At 38.6% G+C, this 19,815-nt stretch overlaps 1 protein-coding gene across 2 annotated transcripts in view; it reads right to left on the bottom strand.

Annotated features, from left to right (window-relative positions):
• eml3 (EMAP like 3) overlaps positions 1-19,815 on the bottom strand; it is a 51,799-nt gene that overhangs the window by 6,926 nt on the left and 25,058 nt on the right. For both annotated transcript variants that reach the window (XM_007567864.2, XM_007567865.2), the window contains 11 exons: positions 16,590-16,625; positions 15,719-15,839; positions 14,560-14,709; positions 12,016-12,085; positions 11,230-11,346; positions 10,055-10,150; positions 7,079-7,213; positions 5,928-6,066; positions 5,519-5,670; positions 5,287-5,412; positions 4,991-5,122 (listed from right to left, as the gene is read on the bottom strand). In XM_007567864.2, coding sequence (XP_007567926.1) covers positions 4,991-5,122; positions 5,287-5,412; positions 5,519-5,670; positions 5,928-6,066; positions 7,079-7,213; positions 10,055-10,150; positions 11,230-11,346; positions 12,016-12,085; positions 14,560-14,709; positions 15,719-15,839; positions 16,590-16,625 — 1,274 coding nt within the window. The remainder of the gene's footprint in view (positions 1-4,990; positions 5,123-5,286; positions 5,413-5,518; positions 5,671-5,927; positions 6,067-7,078; positions 7,214-10,054; positions 10,151-11,229; positions 11,347-12,015; positions 12,086-14,559; positions 14,710-15,718; positions 15,840-16,589; positions 16,626-19,815) is intronic.

Below are 19,815 nucleotides of genomic sequence, written 5' to 3'. Positions count from 1 at the left end.
AGTTTTATACGTGCATTTTTTGGCAATGTTGACAGGTTTTATTTTGACTCTGCATTATTTAGCCGCTTCAGAGTCTTCAGTCTGTTAAAGATAGTATTACTGATAGCAGTGCAATTTGCACAATGCCTGTTTTGTTTTTTTCTTGGAAGAAGTTATTAAAAAAAGTTTTTGATGCTAATATTGGACTTTTATTCGCTCATTCAGGCATCAATATTATTTCACTTTGTTACCAATATTTTTATATTTTTGTTTACATTTTATTTTTCAATTGTCTGTGGAGAGAGGACTGTAGGTGGTGTTCAATATTCATCCTGGGGCACTGATGCGGTTTTTGGGTGTCCTGTTTGTTTCTGTGATCACACTGTTTATATACAGTATTGTGAAGTTATACTTAGGTTTTATGGTGACTTCTTTTGGGATGTTTATTTCCTGCCTTTTGGAGGCAGGAAAGCAGACGGATCACAACCCCTTGTCAAAAGCAAGGGGTTTTGACAAGCAAAACCCCTTGCTTGTCAAGGGGTTTTGTTTTGTCTTTTCTTTAGTCGCTCCACAATAATCTTGGTTTTCTCCTCTTTATGTCTCTTTTTGGTCTCAGTATTTCATTCATCTCCCTCTAACACCATTTATAGTACCTTAAGCCAGTATGCCTCGGCCACTTAATCTCATTTCCTGGAATGTCCAGGGTTTAGGCCATGTAATCAAGAGGAAGAAAATTTTGACTTTTTTAAAGAAGCAAGAAGCTGATATTGCACTTCTCCAGGAGACTAGGCTATCTGATGTGGAACATCTGAAACTAAAAAGAGACTGGGTGGGCAATGTTTATTTTTCTTCTCATTCACAGAACAAAAAGGGCACAGCCGTTCTTATCAATAAGAAACTCCCCTTTACCCTTTTATGTGAGGAAAGAGATTTGGAAGGTAGATTTATTCTGATTAAAGGTTCAATTGCTGGCCAACTTATAACCATACTCAATGTCTATGCCCCTAATAATGATTCACCTAACTTTATTTTGCGAAGTCATTTTATTGTTTAGTCAGTATTGTGATGGTCTTGGCTTGCTGGCTGGCGATTTCAATTGCATAATGGATGCTGGTTAGGACAAATCCTCCATGGCACACATGTATCCAACCCCAAAGCCTCCTCTGCTCTTAAAGAATTATATTCAGATATTGGGTTGGTCGATGTGTGGCGTCAGCTGAACCCCAAAGTAAAAGACTTCTCTTTTTATTCACATCCTCATAACTCATATTCTAGACTTGATTATTTTTTTTATCCCAAAAACCTATCTACATTCTGTTCTGTCTTGCTCTATGGGTTCAATTGCCCTTCCATGCCCCTATTTATTTAAAATTTGAATCTATAATTAATACTGTGAGGACTCCCATCTGGAGATTTAATACCTCGTTCTTGAATAGCAACTCTTTTTGTACCTTTGTTAGGAATAATCTTTTACAGTACTGGTCTGATAATGAATCTTCTCCAGTTTCTTCTGCCATGATTTGGAATGCGGCCAAGGCCACCTTACAAGGACAGCTCATTTCCTATAGCTCTTTTCAGAAAAGAGTTTTGGAGGAAAACAGAAAAAAACTGGAGAATGAGGTGTCTAGGTTGGAGCATATACATAAACAGTTTCCTACATCAGGGAATCTCAAGGCATTAGTTGCTGCTAGGACCAAGCTAAATATGGACTATACTCTCCATGCCCAGAAGCTGTTACTCTATACTAAGCAGAAATATTATGAGTTTGGTAACAAGTCAAGCCGTCTGCTTGCCTATCAATTAAAGAACCAAATCAATGATCGCTCTATCAAAATGATAAGAACATGCAACGGGGATGTTACCTGTGATCAGTCTGCTATTAATAACACTTTCAAAGACTTTTATAAATCCCTTTTATACGGCTGGTAAAATCGAATCAGATATTGGTTCCTATTTAGATGGTGTTCTTTTGCCCTCAATTTCAGAAGAGGCTCGCTCTGCCCTTGATGCTGCTTTTACACCTGAGTAGGTCTGGGTGGCAATCCAGAATGGAAAGTGCCCTGGTCCAGATGGATTTCCACTGGAATTTTTTAAGAAGTTCTGGCCCGAGATCCATCCCATCTTTTTACCTGCTATAACCGATATCTTAGCAGGAGGTGTTCCTCCATCCTGGAATTTTGCCTCCATCAGTTTATTGTTGAAGAAAGATAAAAATCCCTTAGATTGCACATCCTATAGACCTATCAGTCTCCTTAATGTTGACTACAAAATTGTTGCGAAGGTGTTGGCTTGGAGACTAGAAAAAATTCTTCCCAAGATAATAAATCCCGACCAGACAGGTTTTGTGAAATCTAGATATGGAACAGACAATGTACGTCGTGCACAGAATGTCATTCATTATCTTAATCATCATAAAGACCTTCCTCTGATCATTTCTCTCGAAGCAGAAAAGGCCTTCGATTGGGTAGAATGGCCCTTTTTATTCTTAGTTCTACAGAAATTTGGCATGGGCCCTAATTTTATTAACATGATTAAAGCTTTCTATTTCAATCCAGTAGCCATGGTAAATACTAACGGTTTGTTGTTTACACTGTTGATTGAACCTTTAGCTGAGACTATTAGATCTAACCCAGACATAACTGGAATTAGGATAGGTGAAGATCATCATGTGATCTCTCTTTTTGCGGATGATGTCCTTTTATACCTGAAAAACCCAGATAGATCAATCCCGGCTGTACTTAGTTCCATATAGATAAATTTGGTGCTCTTTCGGGTTATAAGATTAATTTAGACAAGTCTGTCGCTTCTCCTCTCAATATCCCTCAAGATATGATGCTACAGCCTATTTTCCATACGTCTAAAAGAGGTTTCAAGTAGTTGGGCATCTTTATCACCCCTGATCTGAAAGACTTATTCTCATCAAACTACTCCCCCCTAGTTCAGAACATTAAAATTGATCTGTCGAAATGGTCCACTTTACCTATATCACTTCTCAGTAGGGCTAATACAATAAAAATGAATATTCTCCCTCGCTTAAATTACCTGTTTCAAAATCTTCCTTGCTATTTGTCCCTCACATTCTTTAAATCTCTTAATTCTTATATTTCCCGTTTTATTTGGAACAATAAGCATCAACGAATTAGGTTCTCCACTCTTACTAAACCCAAGCACTTGGGAGGTTTGTCTCTACCCAACATGCAGCTCTATTACTGGTCTGCCCAGCTTAAACTTATGTCAGACTGGTTTTCTAGTAGAGACAACAGTTTATGGCTGGGCCTTGAATCTTTATCATGCTGTCCTAGAAGGTTAATCTCTCTCCCTTTTATCAATAATTTAGATCAATTGGATTCTTTGAAGGAAAACATGGTAGTTTACAGTACTTTGTTAGCTTAGCAAGACATAAGGAAATACTTGAATATTCCTCCCTTTATCTCAATTCGATCCCCCTTGACTTTAAACCCAGACTTACCAACTTCTATTAGAAGTATTGGCCTATTGAACTGGTCCTCTTCTGGTGTGACTGATTTCTCTGATCTGTTGATTTCTGGTTCCATTAAATCATTTAATCAAATCAGGGACATTAGCAACATCCCTCAATAAATTTTTCATAAATACCTTCAAATTCGGCATTTTATGGAGTCATTGTTTAAGGTCCAATGCATTCCGTAGGGAACTGACGGATTTAGAAAATACTCTGGTTTCAACCAAATCTCCCAAGGGCCTGATTTCCAAGTTCTATGCATCCTTATGCACAGAGTCAAACCATCAAGCTTTGACTCTGTTAAGCGGCTGTGGGAACGTGATCTGCAAATGAAATTCAGTCCTAAGATTGGCTCAAGATTTGCAATGGAACCTTTCCTCAATGTACTTCTATTTCGATACATGAACAAAATTTCAAACTCTTCTATAGATCCTATTAAACCCCTGTTCGTCTCCAGAGAATGTTCGCTGACCGTTCCAATCTGTGCTGCAAATGTTTGAGGCATAGAGGTACGCTTTTCCTTCTATTCTGGTCATGTGATTTATTACAGACCTTTTGGAGGGACGTCCATTCTGTGACTGAAAAGGTTTTGGGTGTTTGCTTTTCCTTGTCCCCTATGTTTTACCTTCTAAATGTATCCCCTAACAATTTGGATGCTCATTCTAAATCTTTGTTTACAATTCTCTGTTTTCTTCCCAAGAAGTGTATTTTGTTACAATGGACTTCATCAAATGTCCCCACAGTAAATATGTGGCTCACACAGATTTCTGTCATCCTTCTTTTGGAAAAGCTGGCCCATGATCTTAATCACAAATCAGACACATTTTCGACACTTTGGGGTCCTCTTGAGTCCTTTCTGCTTGGTCCCTAGGATTTTAGTATTTTACTTCGTTTTACAGCTCTATTTTTTTCTTGCCTGTTTTTTCTTGTTTTTTTTTTGTTTGTTTTGTTTTTCCCTCTTCTCTCTTGATGGCTGTGAGGTGACATGGACTGGAGGAGGAGACTGACACCTTGTTTCTTGTTCATGTGGGGTATTTTGTAGTTTCTTTTTTTGTTTGTTTTTTGTTTTTGTTTTGTTTTTGTTTTTTTTTGTGTATGTGTGAGGCGGCACGGGTTTCTCTTTTGTTCTATGTGGTGTAACTAAAACTAATAAAAATAATAAAATAATAATAATAATAGTAATAGTAATAGTAAAAACAAAACAAGTTTTTGTCTAAATTAAGGTGAATTCATGGTTCCTTTTTCCACATAATGTAAACAGTAGTGCTTATGATAAAAAAAAAAAATTACTATGTGATCGGTATCGGTGATCGGCCCTCATGAGTGATCGGAACTGGAATCAGCAGGAAAAAACCTGATCGGCACATCTCTACAATCTAAACATGCAGACCAATTTCAATTCAATTACATGCATTCCAGTTCAACCAGATATTCCAGAAAATCTGCAGATTAATAAGATGCTATAAAAAAAGACTTTGTTCTGCATGAGTTTAAAAAACAGAGCTAAAGGTTAGAAGAAGTGATTCTTACCTCGAGGGTGATACACCAGTCCAGGTTGTGTTCCTCTGTGTTCCACAAACACACCTGCCTGTCATGGCTACAGGTGAGGAAGATGCTCTGAGAGGGGTGAGTAGCAAGACCCCACATCTCATCTAAATGACCCTGAAATACAGGGGGGGTAAGAAAGAGAGAGAGAGAGACAGAGAGAGAGGCTGAAAATTAAAATTTCTTCCCTCCTGCTGCAGTAACAGCTGATCTGAGCTGCTTGGTCCATTTACCTCAAGTATGCAAACAGAGCAAAAGGAAAAGTGAGATTATGAACATACCTGAACTATGGCAACAAACCCATCAGAGAAAGAACCTCTGAGGATTGCATTTCGGGTTGTACCAACCAAAAGTCCCTCATCATCCACAACAGCAACGGTGCGGACAGCCCCAAACTTTTCTGGAATCTGAACATAACGTCCCAGTTAGTTCCAACATTCCAGGCATTTCCCTCCCATGGGGAGGATGCTTCACACTCCAGATGTAACACAGACACACACAGCTGCAGATCACCTCACACTCTCTCTCCGGAGCCAGGTCGGCGCTCCAGCGGATGATCTTGCGGTCCTTTCCCCCTCCGCTGAGCAGAGCTCCACACTTCAGGGTGCACAGGGTAAACACACTGCCTTCGTGTGCTTTGATTGGTCGCACAATCTGATAGGTTTCTGTTTGAAAAGCAAAGTGGGAAAGGAAAACGTCAGGTCAAAGCTATATGGACAATTTTATACAGTTAATATTATGCTATGACTTTAAGTAACATAATATATATAAAGAATGAAATCCATAACGTAATGTCATCGTGACTTTAGGATTCTAATATAAAACTGAATTTGCTAAGGTTCTCTTGTATTTTTTATTTTTCAAGATTAGCAGACAAGGTTTTATAGCCAGAACCTTCCTGTTAGCATGTTAACACACTGACCTTTGGCCCCTTTACCAAGCGTTTTGGTGTCTGCAGCAGACTTCGCCCATGGCAGGATGTTGCCTTCAGAGTCTCCGGTCAGAACATCTCCAGTTAGGCTGAACACAAAGCAGTGGATGAACTTGGGCTTCTTGTATTTCTGTAAATAAGGGGAAAAAATACTTTTAAAAGCAACAATTTGACTGATAGTTGAGGTTATTTTAAATTATTTCTATTTGCTAAAGACAATGATAATGAGAGAATTTTGTTTTATTTCTCCCCTCAAAGTCAAGCATTTCCTATGCCTTAAAACCATTTAGGAAAGCCCAAAAGATGATGTCATGACTTTGTAGGCTTCTGCGTAGCATTTCAGCTAAATAAAGCTGCACCTACGGCCAGAGCTCAAACTAACTCTCTACTTGTGTGGCACTGTGACAAAATGAAACCAAATGGGCCAGAAGTGTGGTCTTCCATGAATCTGCTTCTCCCAGATGTCTGCATATGGCACGTTCATCTCTTGGAGACATGTCCTGTGGTGTGATGACACCAAAGTTCATGACCATGTAGGTCCATCATTACACTTGGAGAAAAAGCAGGAAGCTCAGTTGTAAAGTTCTGCTGTAGGAGGGACTGGTGCACTTCACAAAACAGTTGGCATTGTGTCTGATAAAACCAACTTCTAATCGATTGACAGCAATATAGTAGTATTGTTGTCAATCGATTGCTGTCAATCAATCGATTGATTGTCAATCAATCTTTCTCCTAGTACTCAACAGCAACTAAGGGAAACATATTCAGTTTCCCTTAGTGCACATGTAGTAGCATGTGCTAGTCCAGATCTAAACATGAAAAGTTGACAGCGTCATTTAATGTCAGATGGTGATGAAAAAGGTGCCATACATTTTAATACAGGCTTGAAGTTTTGTATCATTGTCCTTGCTGATGAAATGAATCTGTTCAAAATAGTCCTGATGTGTCATACATCCTCTTTTAGACATGAATAATGTTTGCCTTTAATTTTCAGTTCTCTTTAAAAGGGCTTCCTGCTTCCCCATTCAGGCTCAAACTGAGGAAGCTGCAAACAAGATGGAAGCTCTCGCTCATCACCAACCACTAACACAGAAAACCTGTCAGGACGACATGACCGGAGACAAGCGGAAATCTGAGCTTACTCCGAAGATGCCTTGTTTCTTGGTGAACTGCCCTGCGCTGAGTGTCCAGAAGTAGACGTGGGATTTCCCACAGGTGATGATGTTGTTACTGTCACTGGGGTTGAAGTCCACAGCAAACACAGCCTCATTGGTCGTCTGCACACAGGAGCACAGGCAGGTTCAGCTCAACTACAGCAGAGGGACACTGACCGTCGGTCAAGTCTTCACAGAGTGAAATGCAGCAACATCAGACATCAAGCATACAGGTTTGGTGATGGGATCTGTACTGATGTAAATGTGAAGTTTTCTAAACTTTGGTCAGATCAAACTAAAACCTGCCACCGTTGAATAAAAGCCAAGAAAATAAAACATGTTTAGAGTTCACCACTAGCGAAAAAGTGAAGTTGGAAAAACCTAAAACATGCAAAAAAATTGGCACTAACGTCCACTGACGTCAAACACACAGAATTATTTTAGAGGGGGTTCTTGTCAGACGAGGCCAAATCAGAACTTTTTGGCCAGTGGGGAAAACCCTACGAGTGACAGAAATCCAGTACATTATGTTGATCAGACTAAACCCACTTTGAAACATGGTGGTGGCAGCATAATGCTGTGGTTTTGATTTCCTATAAAAGGGAATAGAAAACTTATCAGGTTTGCTTATAACACAGCTGGAGGTACAGCCTACAGTATAGTCTATTTATGTGTTAGAATTGGTCCTATTCAAAGCTCAAACTTCAATAATATTGAGAATTTGTAGTAGGATGTTCTCCATCTAGCCTGATGTAATTATTTTTAGAAGGGTGGGCAGAAATCTCAGTCTGGAGATATGCAAAGCTGGTAGAGTCAGAACAGACCTGCAGATGTAACTGAAGAAATACCCAATAAAAAACAAGCAAGCATGTGGTTGTTATATGACAATGTGAGATTTCAAGGGTTTGAATAATTTTGAGAAGTGCACAAAAAACAGTTAAAGATGTAATTTTTCCACTCAGTTTATAAAGAAAAGAACAATAAAGATTGCAGTAAAGTGCCACACAAAAAGCCTCATTCATGCAGGGAAGAATGTGGTGAAGAAATGAGAGCGGGTGGAAGTTTGCTGTTTCTGTGTGCTGTAACTCAAAGGACGGGTCCAGTGTTGGACTGCAGTCACAGGCAGGGAGACTTTTTTAGATCATGTACATTTGTCAACACCCAACTATAAAGACACACATAGTCACACAAAGAATTTGCCAAATATTTATAGAGTTGCCATGACAGCAATGCAGAAAAATGACTCCCAAGAAAGTTGAGTAGTTTGGGGCAAAAAGCCCATTTAAACACAGCAGAGCCCCTGCCCCATCAGAAGGCTGCACATATGCCATCACCCTCATCCCTCTGGAGACGGAGGTCATTTATAACGCACCAACCCATTCCAATCACTTTATTTTACATGGCACAAAACTTTGTGACTCTTTCTGATTCTGTCTGAAGATGGATGGATGTCAGAGTTTAACATCCTAAAGTGATTCAAACATTACATGGGATGTTTGCCAACCTTTGTGTGAATTTTATGTCATTGTAACCTATTAGGATAACATTAATGAACATTAAGATGTTCATTATCGTTCTGCGTAGAAAGATCTCAAATTCATCCATGCTAAACTGGATAAATGCCAGGGTGGAATTCAAGAAATGACTAGACATGCTGCAGAGAAAGAACCTGCACAGGTGAAGAAGTTTGTTAACCTGAGTCACACCTTGATAAACAAAACCATTATAGACAATAAGATAATAGAAAAGAAGAACTCAATTAAGAGGTGATGTAATTCCCACGGGGTGGCTCATTTCCTTTCTGCATTGTGAGGACAAATTGAACTCCCCAGTGTGCTTTGTTTTGCATTTCTCTTAAATGTTAAAGGTCGTTTGGCTTTACAAGTGTAAGATGAGATTCTGCAATCTGAGATGACAAAAAAAGGATTTGGAGAAAAAAGAGGAATGATTGAACTAAACAAATACTTTGCAAGAATATTCAGTTTGATCAGGTTAATGTTGCTTACCAGCAGTGGTGTTTCTACTGCTGATAAGCAAGCAGTGGTGTTTCTACTGCTGATAAGCAAGCAGTGGTGTTTCTACTGCTGATAAGCAGTAGAAACACCACTGAGATGTACCAATGGACCAGTTTTATTTTAATGGGGGCACAGAACAAAAGAACAAAACCAAAAAAACAAAATCAGAGTAATATTTCATTGTTTGATAAATGAAGCCAAAGAGCCACTTGCAGTTCCAGAGTTTCCTGATGTAGCAGATGAAAACTGTGACCTTATCTTGGTACGGCTCAAGCTAAAACCGCATGACCTTAATTTTAATTCATTATTAATACACAAATTATTGTAAAATGTAAAGGATGAATTAGTTATGGTTTCTGTGCCAATGCATTTCATCACATGGCATATATGTAGTATTAACTCTTCAGTCAGGGGAGTTGGCCCGTGCTTACCAGAGTTATCTTTGAGGGTGATTATTGTGCTGGTTGTTGTTTGTCATTATTTAATTGTTTTGTTATCTTTAATGAGATAATTGTTACTCTCTTGTAATGGTGATTCCTAGATAAAGTGGAGGTCACAGACGTCAAGTTCAACTGCTGCTTTATCTTCAGCAAGTAAAGGAAAGTGTCATTTAGGACATGAAAAGCAACCAAACTTGGTAAGAAACAAGAAAAAAAGATTTTAAGGAAATACGGAAACCTAGAATAAAAAGTAACAACTAAACATTTTGTTTAGTGTGATCTCTCCAAATTCCCTGAAGAAGAATCTCTCTCTAGAATCAGAGAGATATTCTCAGGGGTTAGAGAGCGAGATCTAAAAGTGGATTTCCAAGTTTTGGCAGATGATTCTCTAACTTACTCGCTCTTAAGAAAGAGTGGATGTGTTTGGATCAGTTGCTGCAGTGACTCTGAGATATCAAAGTCTGGACTGGTGGAAAATGAAGCTCAACTTCACAGTGTTCTTTGCTTACCTTAATCTCTGCATGCTTGGTCCCCTTGGTGCAATCCCACACAGACAATATGTGTTCATTAGAGTCATCAATCACACAAAGGAAAGTTCCAGAGTCCTAAATCATTGATTCAAAACAAGAAAATACATCATAAATATGAAACGGTTTCAAGAGCACAAACATGCCTGAAAACTCAGATTTGAATTTATTCCTCTTTTGACTTATGTAAATATTGGTTTGTGTGTTTTTCAAAAGTTCTGTTTGTATACGTGTATTCGTCTGTTTGAACAAATCCTGAGTTTGTCCTACTTTTTAGCTGAGACCTGGCACAAGCAAAGAGTCAGAAATGTCCTGTCCTTTTCTGTGGGAGCCTGTAGATGTTGGAGAGTAAATACTCTGTAGAAATCTCTGTCACATATGTTAATATATTTTTACTGTTGCCGTTTTTCGCCACAGTCAATTTATCTTTTGATTGTTTGTTAAATATGTTTTCATGCCATCATTACAATTTCTAATTCCATTGGCAAGAAGTGCAAACTTTCAGGCTTCTTTTTATTCTTCCATTGCCATGGTGACTCGTGCATTGATGAGGACTTCTTCAACACGCTCGCTCAGGTTCAACTCCGAGGTAACTTGACTCAGAATAGTGTTAGCTAGTTGATATCTCCTGTTCTGTATCACAGAGCTGGGTAGGTTTACTCAGAGCTTGTTAACCCGGCTTTCTGAAACGTGGCCCCGAAGTTTGAATCTGATCAACAGAATACTTTTTAATTTAAGGGAAACTAAGTCCTCCTCTCACCACATTAAGATCAGCCGACGGTTGTGATTGTTAAAATGCAGTTAGTTCACATTAGCCTCGTTTCAGTATGAAAGCAATCATGACACATCCTACGTCCTTTTTCATTAAAAAACTAGATTTTCCCTAGGATGATTTTCCAGCAATTGATCGTTTTTGTGACATTGTCACAATCTTAGAAATTTGTATTAATGATATATGTGATTTCTAGGCCTCCATCATCAGTTTCAGCCTTACCGAATGATCTTGGTTCATTTTAACATTTCACCAGTTAGAGGACATATCTTTTACTCACATATATCATGCAATCCTGATTAACATGACAACATCAAGACATGAGTCTGAGCAAATTCAAAGTAAAGAGCAGTTTACAGTTACAATGTAAACTAAAACAACTTACAGCAATGGAGAAAGCCAACGATCCCATTCCCACTCCCCTCTGGAAGGTTCCGAGGCCTATTTGCTGCAGGGTGACCAGGGTAGCAGAGTCCCATATATGAACACATGCCTGCATTGGCTAAAATAAAACATAAAAACATATCATCCACAGATCAGAACAGATCAGATCAAACTTTATTGTACCCTAAGGAGCAATTTGCTTTGCAGACAGCAAGGACAATCACAGATAAATACATAACATAAACAAAAAAAATACACCACACAGCATCCATATAGCATGGAGAACAATTATATTTATCTTATGCAAGGCAAAAATGTATTCAAATTCCCATGTAGGATATATTACTACATATTCCTGATTGCTAGACACAGGCTCAAGAGCACAGAGAGGCCAGGTCAGTGGAAGGGCAGCATGTTTCTTCCAGCCTCCTACAGAGGAAGCAATGTTTGAAGCAGATCACATAGCACTGACACAGGACAATGCAACATCAGCCATGACAGGGTTGCTATTGGTCAGTGATGACCTCAGCAGACATACAAAGACCTTGTCTGCTGCCTTCAGCAACACCCACAGAAAGTATCTGATGTCCACTCCGGTGCATACAGTAACTGAGCCTTATGATATATTTCTGTCAGTATGTAATTCCAGATACAATTTTTGGTGTGATTCTAAAGTCTGCACTTCTGGATTTCACGATTTTGAAATGTACCAACTAATTAAATGTGTTGCTTTCATTCATGTGTTGTTTTCAGCATCATCCAATATTACTGCAACAGCAGTAGTTACCTTTCCATCTTTATCCACGCCGGCTGTCTGTCCAGATGCCACTCGAACATTGTCAGGATGAACAGCAAGACTGCAGAAAAGAAATATTTTCATTTACTTCAAAACCTTTAGAAAAAAATCCAGAGAAGAAGAAAGAACAAAAATAAGTGCATATGTAGTGACTTGTGTCCGGATCCTATTCAACACAATGAAAACATGCTATCATATAGATAAATTGCATAGTTTGTGTCACGTATTTGAGAGTGTTCATCATAGAGTGGATCTGGTGGCTCTGCTCTACGGGGCTCTGGATGGGACAAAACACCTGTCACCATCGTTACAAATGGATTGGAAACTGCAGCATCAAGAACACCATCAGTGAAAGTAATAATAGGATGTAGTGTGCCATGTTACTGCACAGAAACAGTTGATTCTGATGAAGTATTGGGCTTTTTATATTCTTAAATTAATTACACCGCCAACAGGGATAAATGAAAACTTGATGAGGACAACCCGCAGTCAGAAGCTCTGAAATCCAACCAGATCACTGATGTGGGTGTTCATCAGAATCCACATCAGTTTTTAATGTCAGAATGTATTATCAAGCTGTTCAGGCTGCAGAAAGTTTCTGCTTTACAGAATAACTCCTTAACATTCAACACTCTGCTCTCCACAGCACGTTTTGTGACCAAATTTTAATTGAAAGACAATAAGAGCTGCGTCATCCAAGAGCTATTTTACAGCTGAGTGCAAAACACTGTCATAGATTAGTTTTATTACATCACACAATCATAACACGCCAAGCCCAAACAGGCTTACAGGAAACCTAATCTAAATAAAGAAATAGAATCCAGTTCATAAGCTGAAGGTCATATGAGTTAACATTCATTCTGCTGTTAGATTCTTTGAAAATTAGTAAACTAAGTAAACTTTAATCTCTCCATCTGATCGTGCAGCCTTTGACTGGACTTTGAACTCCTCCGTAGTTGAAAGTAATCTAGAGTTAACCTGTCATTCACAGGTTGTCATTCACAATGTGAGAGGACCCAAATTTGGGTCCTCTCGTGAATGACAGGTTAAATGTGAGGCTATCTGAAAATCATGAAGCCAATTATCTCAAAAATTAAAAATCATTTTAGAGCCTGACAAAGATCATATTATCTCTATCATTTCTTGAAATATGAAAAACTAGAACTGAAAGAGGGCGAACTTCCCTTTCTCATGATGGCAGCAATGCTTGTCTGCATGCCCACTTATTATAGGGAGGTTATCTTAGTAAAGTGATTTAACAGGTCGTTTAGATTTTTTTTTCTCCAACTTCACTAGAGCCAAATAATCTGCTGCTTGTTCTCAAACAAATAACACCTATTAAAAATTTATTTATGAGTAGAATTTAATAAAGTATGGAATTAGGTCACAAATCTGTACAAACAGTTTCAGATCTGGAAGAAACATTTTTACAGCCTATTTTCATGTCATCCCTTGGCACTCTGTTAGTACTTCAATAAGGTCATAAAGAGAATAATCAGTGTGATAACACGCAGCATTTAGAAGCAATCGACATTTTCAGCATTCCAGTCTTTCTTCAGAGAACAGGACTGACTCCTTGTCCAGGGTAAATGCTGCCTGGCTAAGCAAGACAATGACGCTACTGGTCAGCTGCCACTGCAGGTCATCCAGCATGCAGACCATGCTGATGGAAATGGTTTCCAATGGTCTGACATGACACTCGGGTCCAGGAGTTCAGAGGCATCCATCATGCAGTTCCACTGGGAACTGATCACAATGAAGTGGTTATCAGTGTGGGATGTGGCTAAAGGTCGTCCACTTCTACGGCTTTCTGTGACTCTGACAGTCTCTCTGTATCTCTGTTGAAACTGAAACTCTAAGCTCAGCAATCTGAGAATGTTCACCTGTAAAGGTTATAGTACAATTTAGGTTCATCCTGAAACTTCACCTAAATCAAGCCAAGCATCATTTGCTTTTTGTGAGAAATAGATACTGTCAACATGGAAGAACATAGAATATCACTTCATGTCAAGTCAAATTAACCCTCTCATGCATGAACTATGATATGTCAGAATTTTTTTCAAATTTTTTTTAATTCTCTTAAGCTTAAGTCATAAAAAAGGTAGGAATTAAAAAAAATTTAGGTGATCAATTGTAATTTTCTCCAAATATAAAGTTGTTAGTTGAAAAATACATGAGTAGTATTGTTCTTTAGGGGTTATCTGATGTCACAATATTTTTTTTTAACTGCAAGAGTCTACAGTAGAAGGAGGGCCAGGGTCAGTTGGCATGCTTTCTGATCTGTTGGCCATATTGGATTTAACAAAAAATAATTTATTGTATTTGCAGCCGATGGCCAGTAGCTGGTAGTGTATTTTATGATGCATTAGTGTCCACTTCAGTGGTCTGTGTGCATTTATAACATAAAAATCCACAAGAAGCACAAGAAAATGTATTTTAGATAGCTGTGCACTGTAGTGACCACTATGCATGAAAGGGTTAAGAGAACAAAGTTTTTCCTTGATCATATGCAGAGGATTGTTTAGTTTTACTGACCATCGGACAGAGTCGGTGTGTTTGCGGTAGTGGCGCTGCGTGCGGTTCTTGATGTGATAGAGCACAATGACGCAAGCAATGAAGTAAACCGCTTCACCAGAAGGAAGGAAGAATAAGTTAGCACGGCAGTCCCGTCCCCGGTAACCATAGCTACGGACAGGGTTAAGGTGGCGACACTTAAATTTTGCAATGCAATACTACATATGATAAACCATTCACATATTTATCACAATGTTTAAATTATAAGCTGTACTTTAGATTAGTAAAAACTACTCTAAGTTAATTAATGACACAGACTCTTATGCTTAATAAGATCTAGCCTTTTTACACATCAACTATAGGAAGGCTGATGTACCTAAAATTAAATTCGTCATCCCTTTGATGAAGGCGCTGAGGTCTGCTGTATCCTTTATATGTTGTAATAAGAAGGATAGTTGCAAAGAAATCCTCCAGGCTTGGCTCCACTCTTCCTAAACTTTGTGGGTGAATGTTTTAACGTTTTAACAAACCAAAACTTGCAGGCCACAACTATGAAAAAAAAAAACAAACATACTTGGCACATTATACCGTTACTATGGGTTACTTCTGCAGGTTTTGGTAAAATACATGGCATTATGAACAGCTCCCAAAGCCAGTCAGGTTGGATGGAAGACGAAGAGGGATTTACATTTTTTAGCATCACAGAATGTTTATATATAAATATTTACACCAACTGAGGAATAACGTCACATATAAGAGATTTGGGGAACAAGGTATCGAGGGCAAACCTAAATACAGCATGATGGGGCATGATGACAAACTGTTGAAGATTTGATCAAAAGATTCTTCAGCAATACTTTGGATTAAGGGTGTGTACACTGGTGTGTATCCTGTTTTTTTGCAATTGCTTTGATTCCCAATTGATTTGCTAGGTTTCTGTCAGAACTATGCAGGACATATGTTACATTAAAGGTGGAAAAAAATAATAAAACTACATGATTTTTACATCAGAAAAACCTGTATTTACACTGTACACTTTTTACATCCTCTGTATGAGATCAGTTCTTTCCACAGCATCACATCTTTCATCCATCAACGGAGTGAAAGAAACCAGGTGTGAATGTAACACAAGCCCAATGACATAAACACACAGCTGTGTGGCCCTCCTGTGGAAGGATACACCCAGTCCAGCTCCAGTCTCTCTGAAGGCAGCTCCATCTTCAGGTTGTCATAGTTCTGGATGTTGGACGGGACGTACATGGTGATGGGTCGGCCACGGATGAACATTTTAATTGACTGTTCTGGATAAGATAATAGAGAGATAAGATGAACTTTATTGTCCAGACAGAAATTTGTCTCATGTACACACTCTGGATGCTACATAACCCAAAACCATGACCATCATATTACATCCACACATAAAACTCACTTTTATAATGAATCTATTTTAAGAGTAATAACTACGTAAAAGAAGTACTACTCAAGAACACAAGAAAAAAAACAAATCACACTATAAAACCTCTTCTGGCTTTGCTCTTACCTGATTGCTATTGTCTGATGACGTTAATTAAAGTCATTAACAGACTCAGGCGTCTATTAATGTTTTCTAACATGGACAGAATTAGGTATTGAAAATGTTTCTCAAATATTTCAATCCCCATGAAAAAGGATTTGCATAAATTCAGCAACGTTATCTGCACATTTCAGACTCATTTCTCCTTCTAGGCAGCTCTTCTGTTTAGTTCAAATTAACAACATATATAAAGGGTATAAATACTATGCAGATTCGCAGAAACTACATTTTGCATTACTTTGACTGCTGGAGCACACTATGTACAAAGATGTTCTAGCCTCATCTATTATTCTATTTTTTTTTATTTTTTATTTTTAGAAATTATTAAACTTTTCTATCCAATGTACAGATGTGGGGTGTAGTTTTAAAATAAAGGAGGCTAAAGCAGAATACCATAAAGTTATGAATATTTTAAAAGGCTTTGTTTGCTTCCCTCTGTGTGCAGACAGAGAGCTGTATTATGTAATTTCTGTTGTACCTTGGCTGTAAGTTCCTCTTCTTGAGCCGGGTGAACCTGTGTGCACAAGAATGCAAAAACTTAGCTTAAAAAAATGCAGTTTACATAAAGAAGCTTTAAATATCAGTTGACTGTAAATCTTAACTGACCTAATATGGAAACATCTGTAACACACTCATGTATTAGCAGTAACTTCCTGCTAAACAGAACATCTTAAATGTGACTAAGCAGAGAAACTGTTGGTGCCAAGACCAGATCTACTAAGCGTGTTTCATTTATAATTCATCTGCTATGAAATTCTTGATAACCGAGTCCTTTTAATATGGCAGCCAGTTATTAGTGGACAAATATGGTTACTTTTTATTTGAGCTGAGTTCTTTAAAGCAGTTCTTCACTTCCCCATTAATTAACCATAGCTGATTTAAGACAGTCCACTAACAAATCTGTACAAAAACATTGATGTGCAAACAGGCCGACTGACTAGTAATTTAGTTTTGTAAATTAGACCAAAGCGGTGCATGATTATGAAGTGGATGGAAAATGTACTTTTTCAAACACGAGTAGGAAACCTTCCACTCCAATACAGTGCAATGTGCTATCACCTGTGAATATAAAGTATAAATCCAGCCATTCTGTTTCTGTGAAGGTCACAGAAGTTTGACAGAAAATCATTAGAATGGTGAAATGTGTTGCAGACACATGAATGATGCAAACTCTAAAGCATACAAGCACAAAAATAACAAATGCAACAGAAAACACTGCAAACACCAAATGCTGCAATCACAGACAGCAGAAGCAAAAACCAACAATCAAAGAAAAAATTCCAACTGCCGACAAATTGCTGCAACCACAGGAAGCAAAGGGGAAAATGCCGCAAATAGCAAAGCCATAAACTCGCTCCACAACACAGAAATACTCCAGGCCTCTAGGGGGAGTCGACCACCAAATCATGTGGGACCAGACCTTCAAAGACAGGATGTCCAGAAGAAAGAAGGAGGAATATGTAGGGAATGAAAGCTACTCCAGACTCCTGGGAGTGATCTAGAGGATTGCATTTTTGTGGAGGCAGTTTTCCATCATTAAGACATCACTAAGACCAAAGAACACATCAGTAAGAGGACTACAAATGTTACAAGACATGATCATCAGAGAAGCAGCTAAGAGACTGACGGTAACTTTGGAGGAGTTGGTTTAGATCAAAGCATATTCATGTGTTGGAATGTCCCAGTCAAAGTCTAGACCTAAATTTAGTAGGTGAGAGTTTGTGGGAATTGCAAGTAAAAAAGGGGAAACTTTCTGGATGAAGGAGATACACCCCAAAATAACTACAGGCAGTTCTGGTGCCTGTTACTCAGGGAGCCGAATGGAACACAGCGTTACAGCAACTTCCTTCAAATTATCTGTCACTTTGTTGGTTAGTATGTTTCACTATGAATTATCCTTAGAACACTGAGGGCATTGTTCAGATGGCGCATGAGTTACATTCCAGACGAAAAGTCAGAGGTTCAGTTTGACCTCCATTTCACCAAGTGATGATCACAGTGAGAACCTGAAACCTACATTTCCCACAATGCATCAACTTTCTCTGGTAGAGAAATGGCCCCACTCTGTTTACTGCTGCCAATGTCAACAGAAGAGACCTTCCTAAAATAAATATTTTCTTTGCTCTATTGTGATCAAAACCAAAACTTGCTTTTCATACCCATCTTTTTGCTGAAAGATGGGTATGAGGAGCTCAAGATGAGGTCAGAGTGAGAACATAAAAACGCACGTTGGCAGCCTACACTTCAGAGCTAACCATCCATCAACCTGCTGTGTCAGTTGGATCAGCAGTGGCGCTCAGCTAACCACAGCGGATATGATTCCAGTGCTGCACCCACACATCCTCTCTCCATTCCCAGCAACTCGCATGGAAAGGAGCAAGTTAGCAAGTTGGGGCGGCTGAAATTCTCAGTAAGTGACATAACTGAGTCAGTTCCCTGGATTTGGAACAGATTAGAACTCTTCACTCTGTTAGTTTTGGTACGGACGCTAACTTACTGGCTGCTGAATTAAGAGAATCACCTCACTCTCAAACTACAACCAGTTTGCGTTGAAGAAGCAACAAAAGAAATTCTATTAATATATTTAATCTTAACCAACAGTAGCAAGATCCTTGAATTAGAAAATCTTAAAAAATATATGTATATATACTGCATCGGCCTGTGAAGACATACATTGCTGAATGAGCTGTTTATTTAAAATCATAATCAACACTTTGTCCAAATTACCCATCATGAATTAGGATGTTTGTATATGGGGAAGGTTTTAGGTGGGATTCTTCAGGCAAAAAGTTTGTGCGCATTTTCGCTCTCTATTGATGGTTGTAAAATGTCCAAATACAGAGAGGAAGTAGGCAATATCCAACCTCCAAAAATAAACAACTCAAGATAGAAAAAAAACAACTAAACACGCACAAAAAAAAATAAAGTATAGCGATAAAGCACGGACCAACGGACCATACTTATTACTAAATGGAGAGCAGCTGGTCTGTTATTGGACAGTGTGTATCAGTTTCTTCAGCTCATGTGCAAAACTTACTAAAATATTCCAGCTTCTGTGTTCTGAATATCCTCAACTGGTCTTCAAGCTGACATTAACTGTGTTCCCATCGACAATTTTTTATGTGCATTTTGAAGTATCATATTAGGAAAAGTTGATGAAACAGCAAAATCTGGTGTGCTGTGGTGGCTCAAGGGTTCAGCACAACCCACATATGGAAGCCTCAGTCCTCGACTCGGCCGTCGCAGGTTTGATTCCCGGCCTGGCGACCTTTGCTGCATGTCTTCCCCTTCTCTCGTTACCCTTTTTCCTGTCAATTAACTATCAAATAAAGGCCACTAGAGCCAATAAAACCTTTTACCACCCCCCCAGCAAAATCTGAAATAAATTCCTCAATTAAAAAAAAATGAATATAAAAACAGGTTTTTACGCTGGCTTGAGGTGGTTTTTGGGATTTCCATAAAATTTCTATGACAATTGTATTCAAACCCAGGTAGAAAGACTAGTAACACTTTACAAAATGATTTGTGTAAACTTTGTTTTCAGAGTGAAGCTCAGTGTTACTTCCAAAGGAGTTTTTGCTGCAAGTCAGCTTGATAAATGCAACAACTTCTCTGTGCACCGTCACCCAGAGATGACTGACAGAGACGAGGAGGAGCAGTGAGCTGTGATGCTGCAGGCTGTTCAGAGGGAGAGGCTGGATGGA

The sequence above is a fragment of the Poecilia formosa genome, unplaced genomic scaffold (assembly GCF_000485575.1).
Source record: "Poecilia formosa unplaced genomic scaffold, Poecilia_formosa-5.1.2 Scaffold214, whole genome shotgun sequence".
NCBI lineage: Eukaryota > Metazoa > Chordata > Actinopteri > Cyprinodontiformes > Poeciliidae > Poecilia > Poecilia formosa.
This window is presented reverse-complemented; position numbering and strand designations above follow the sequence as displayed.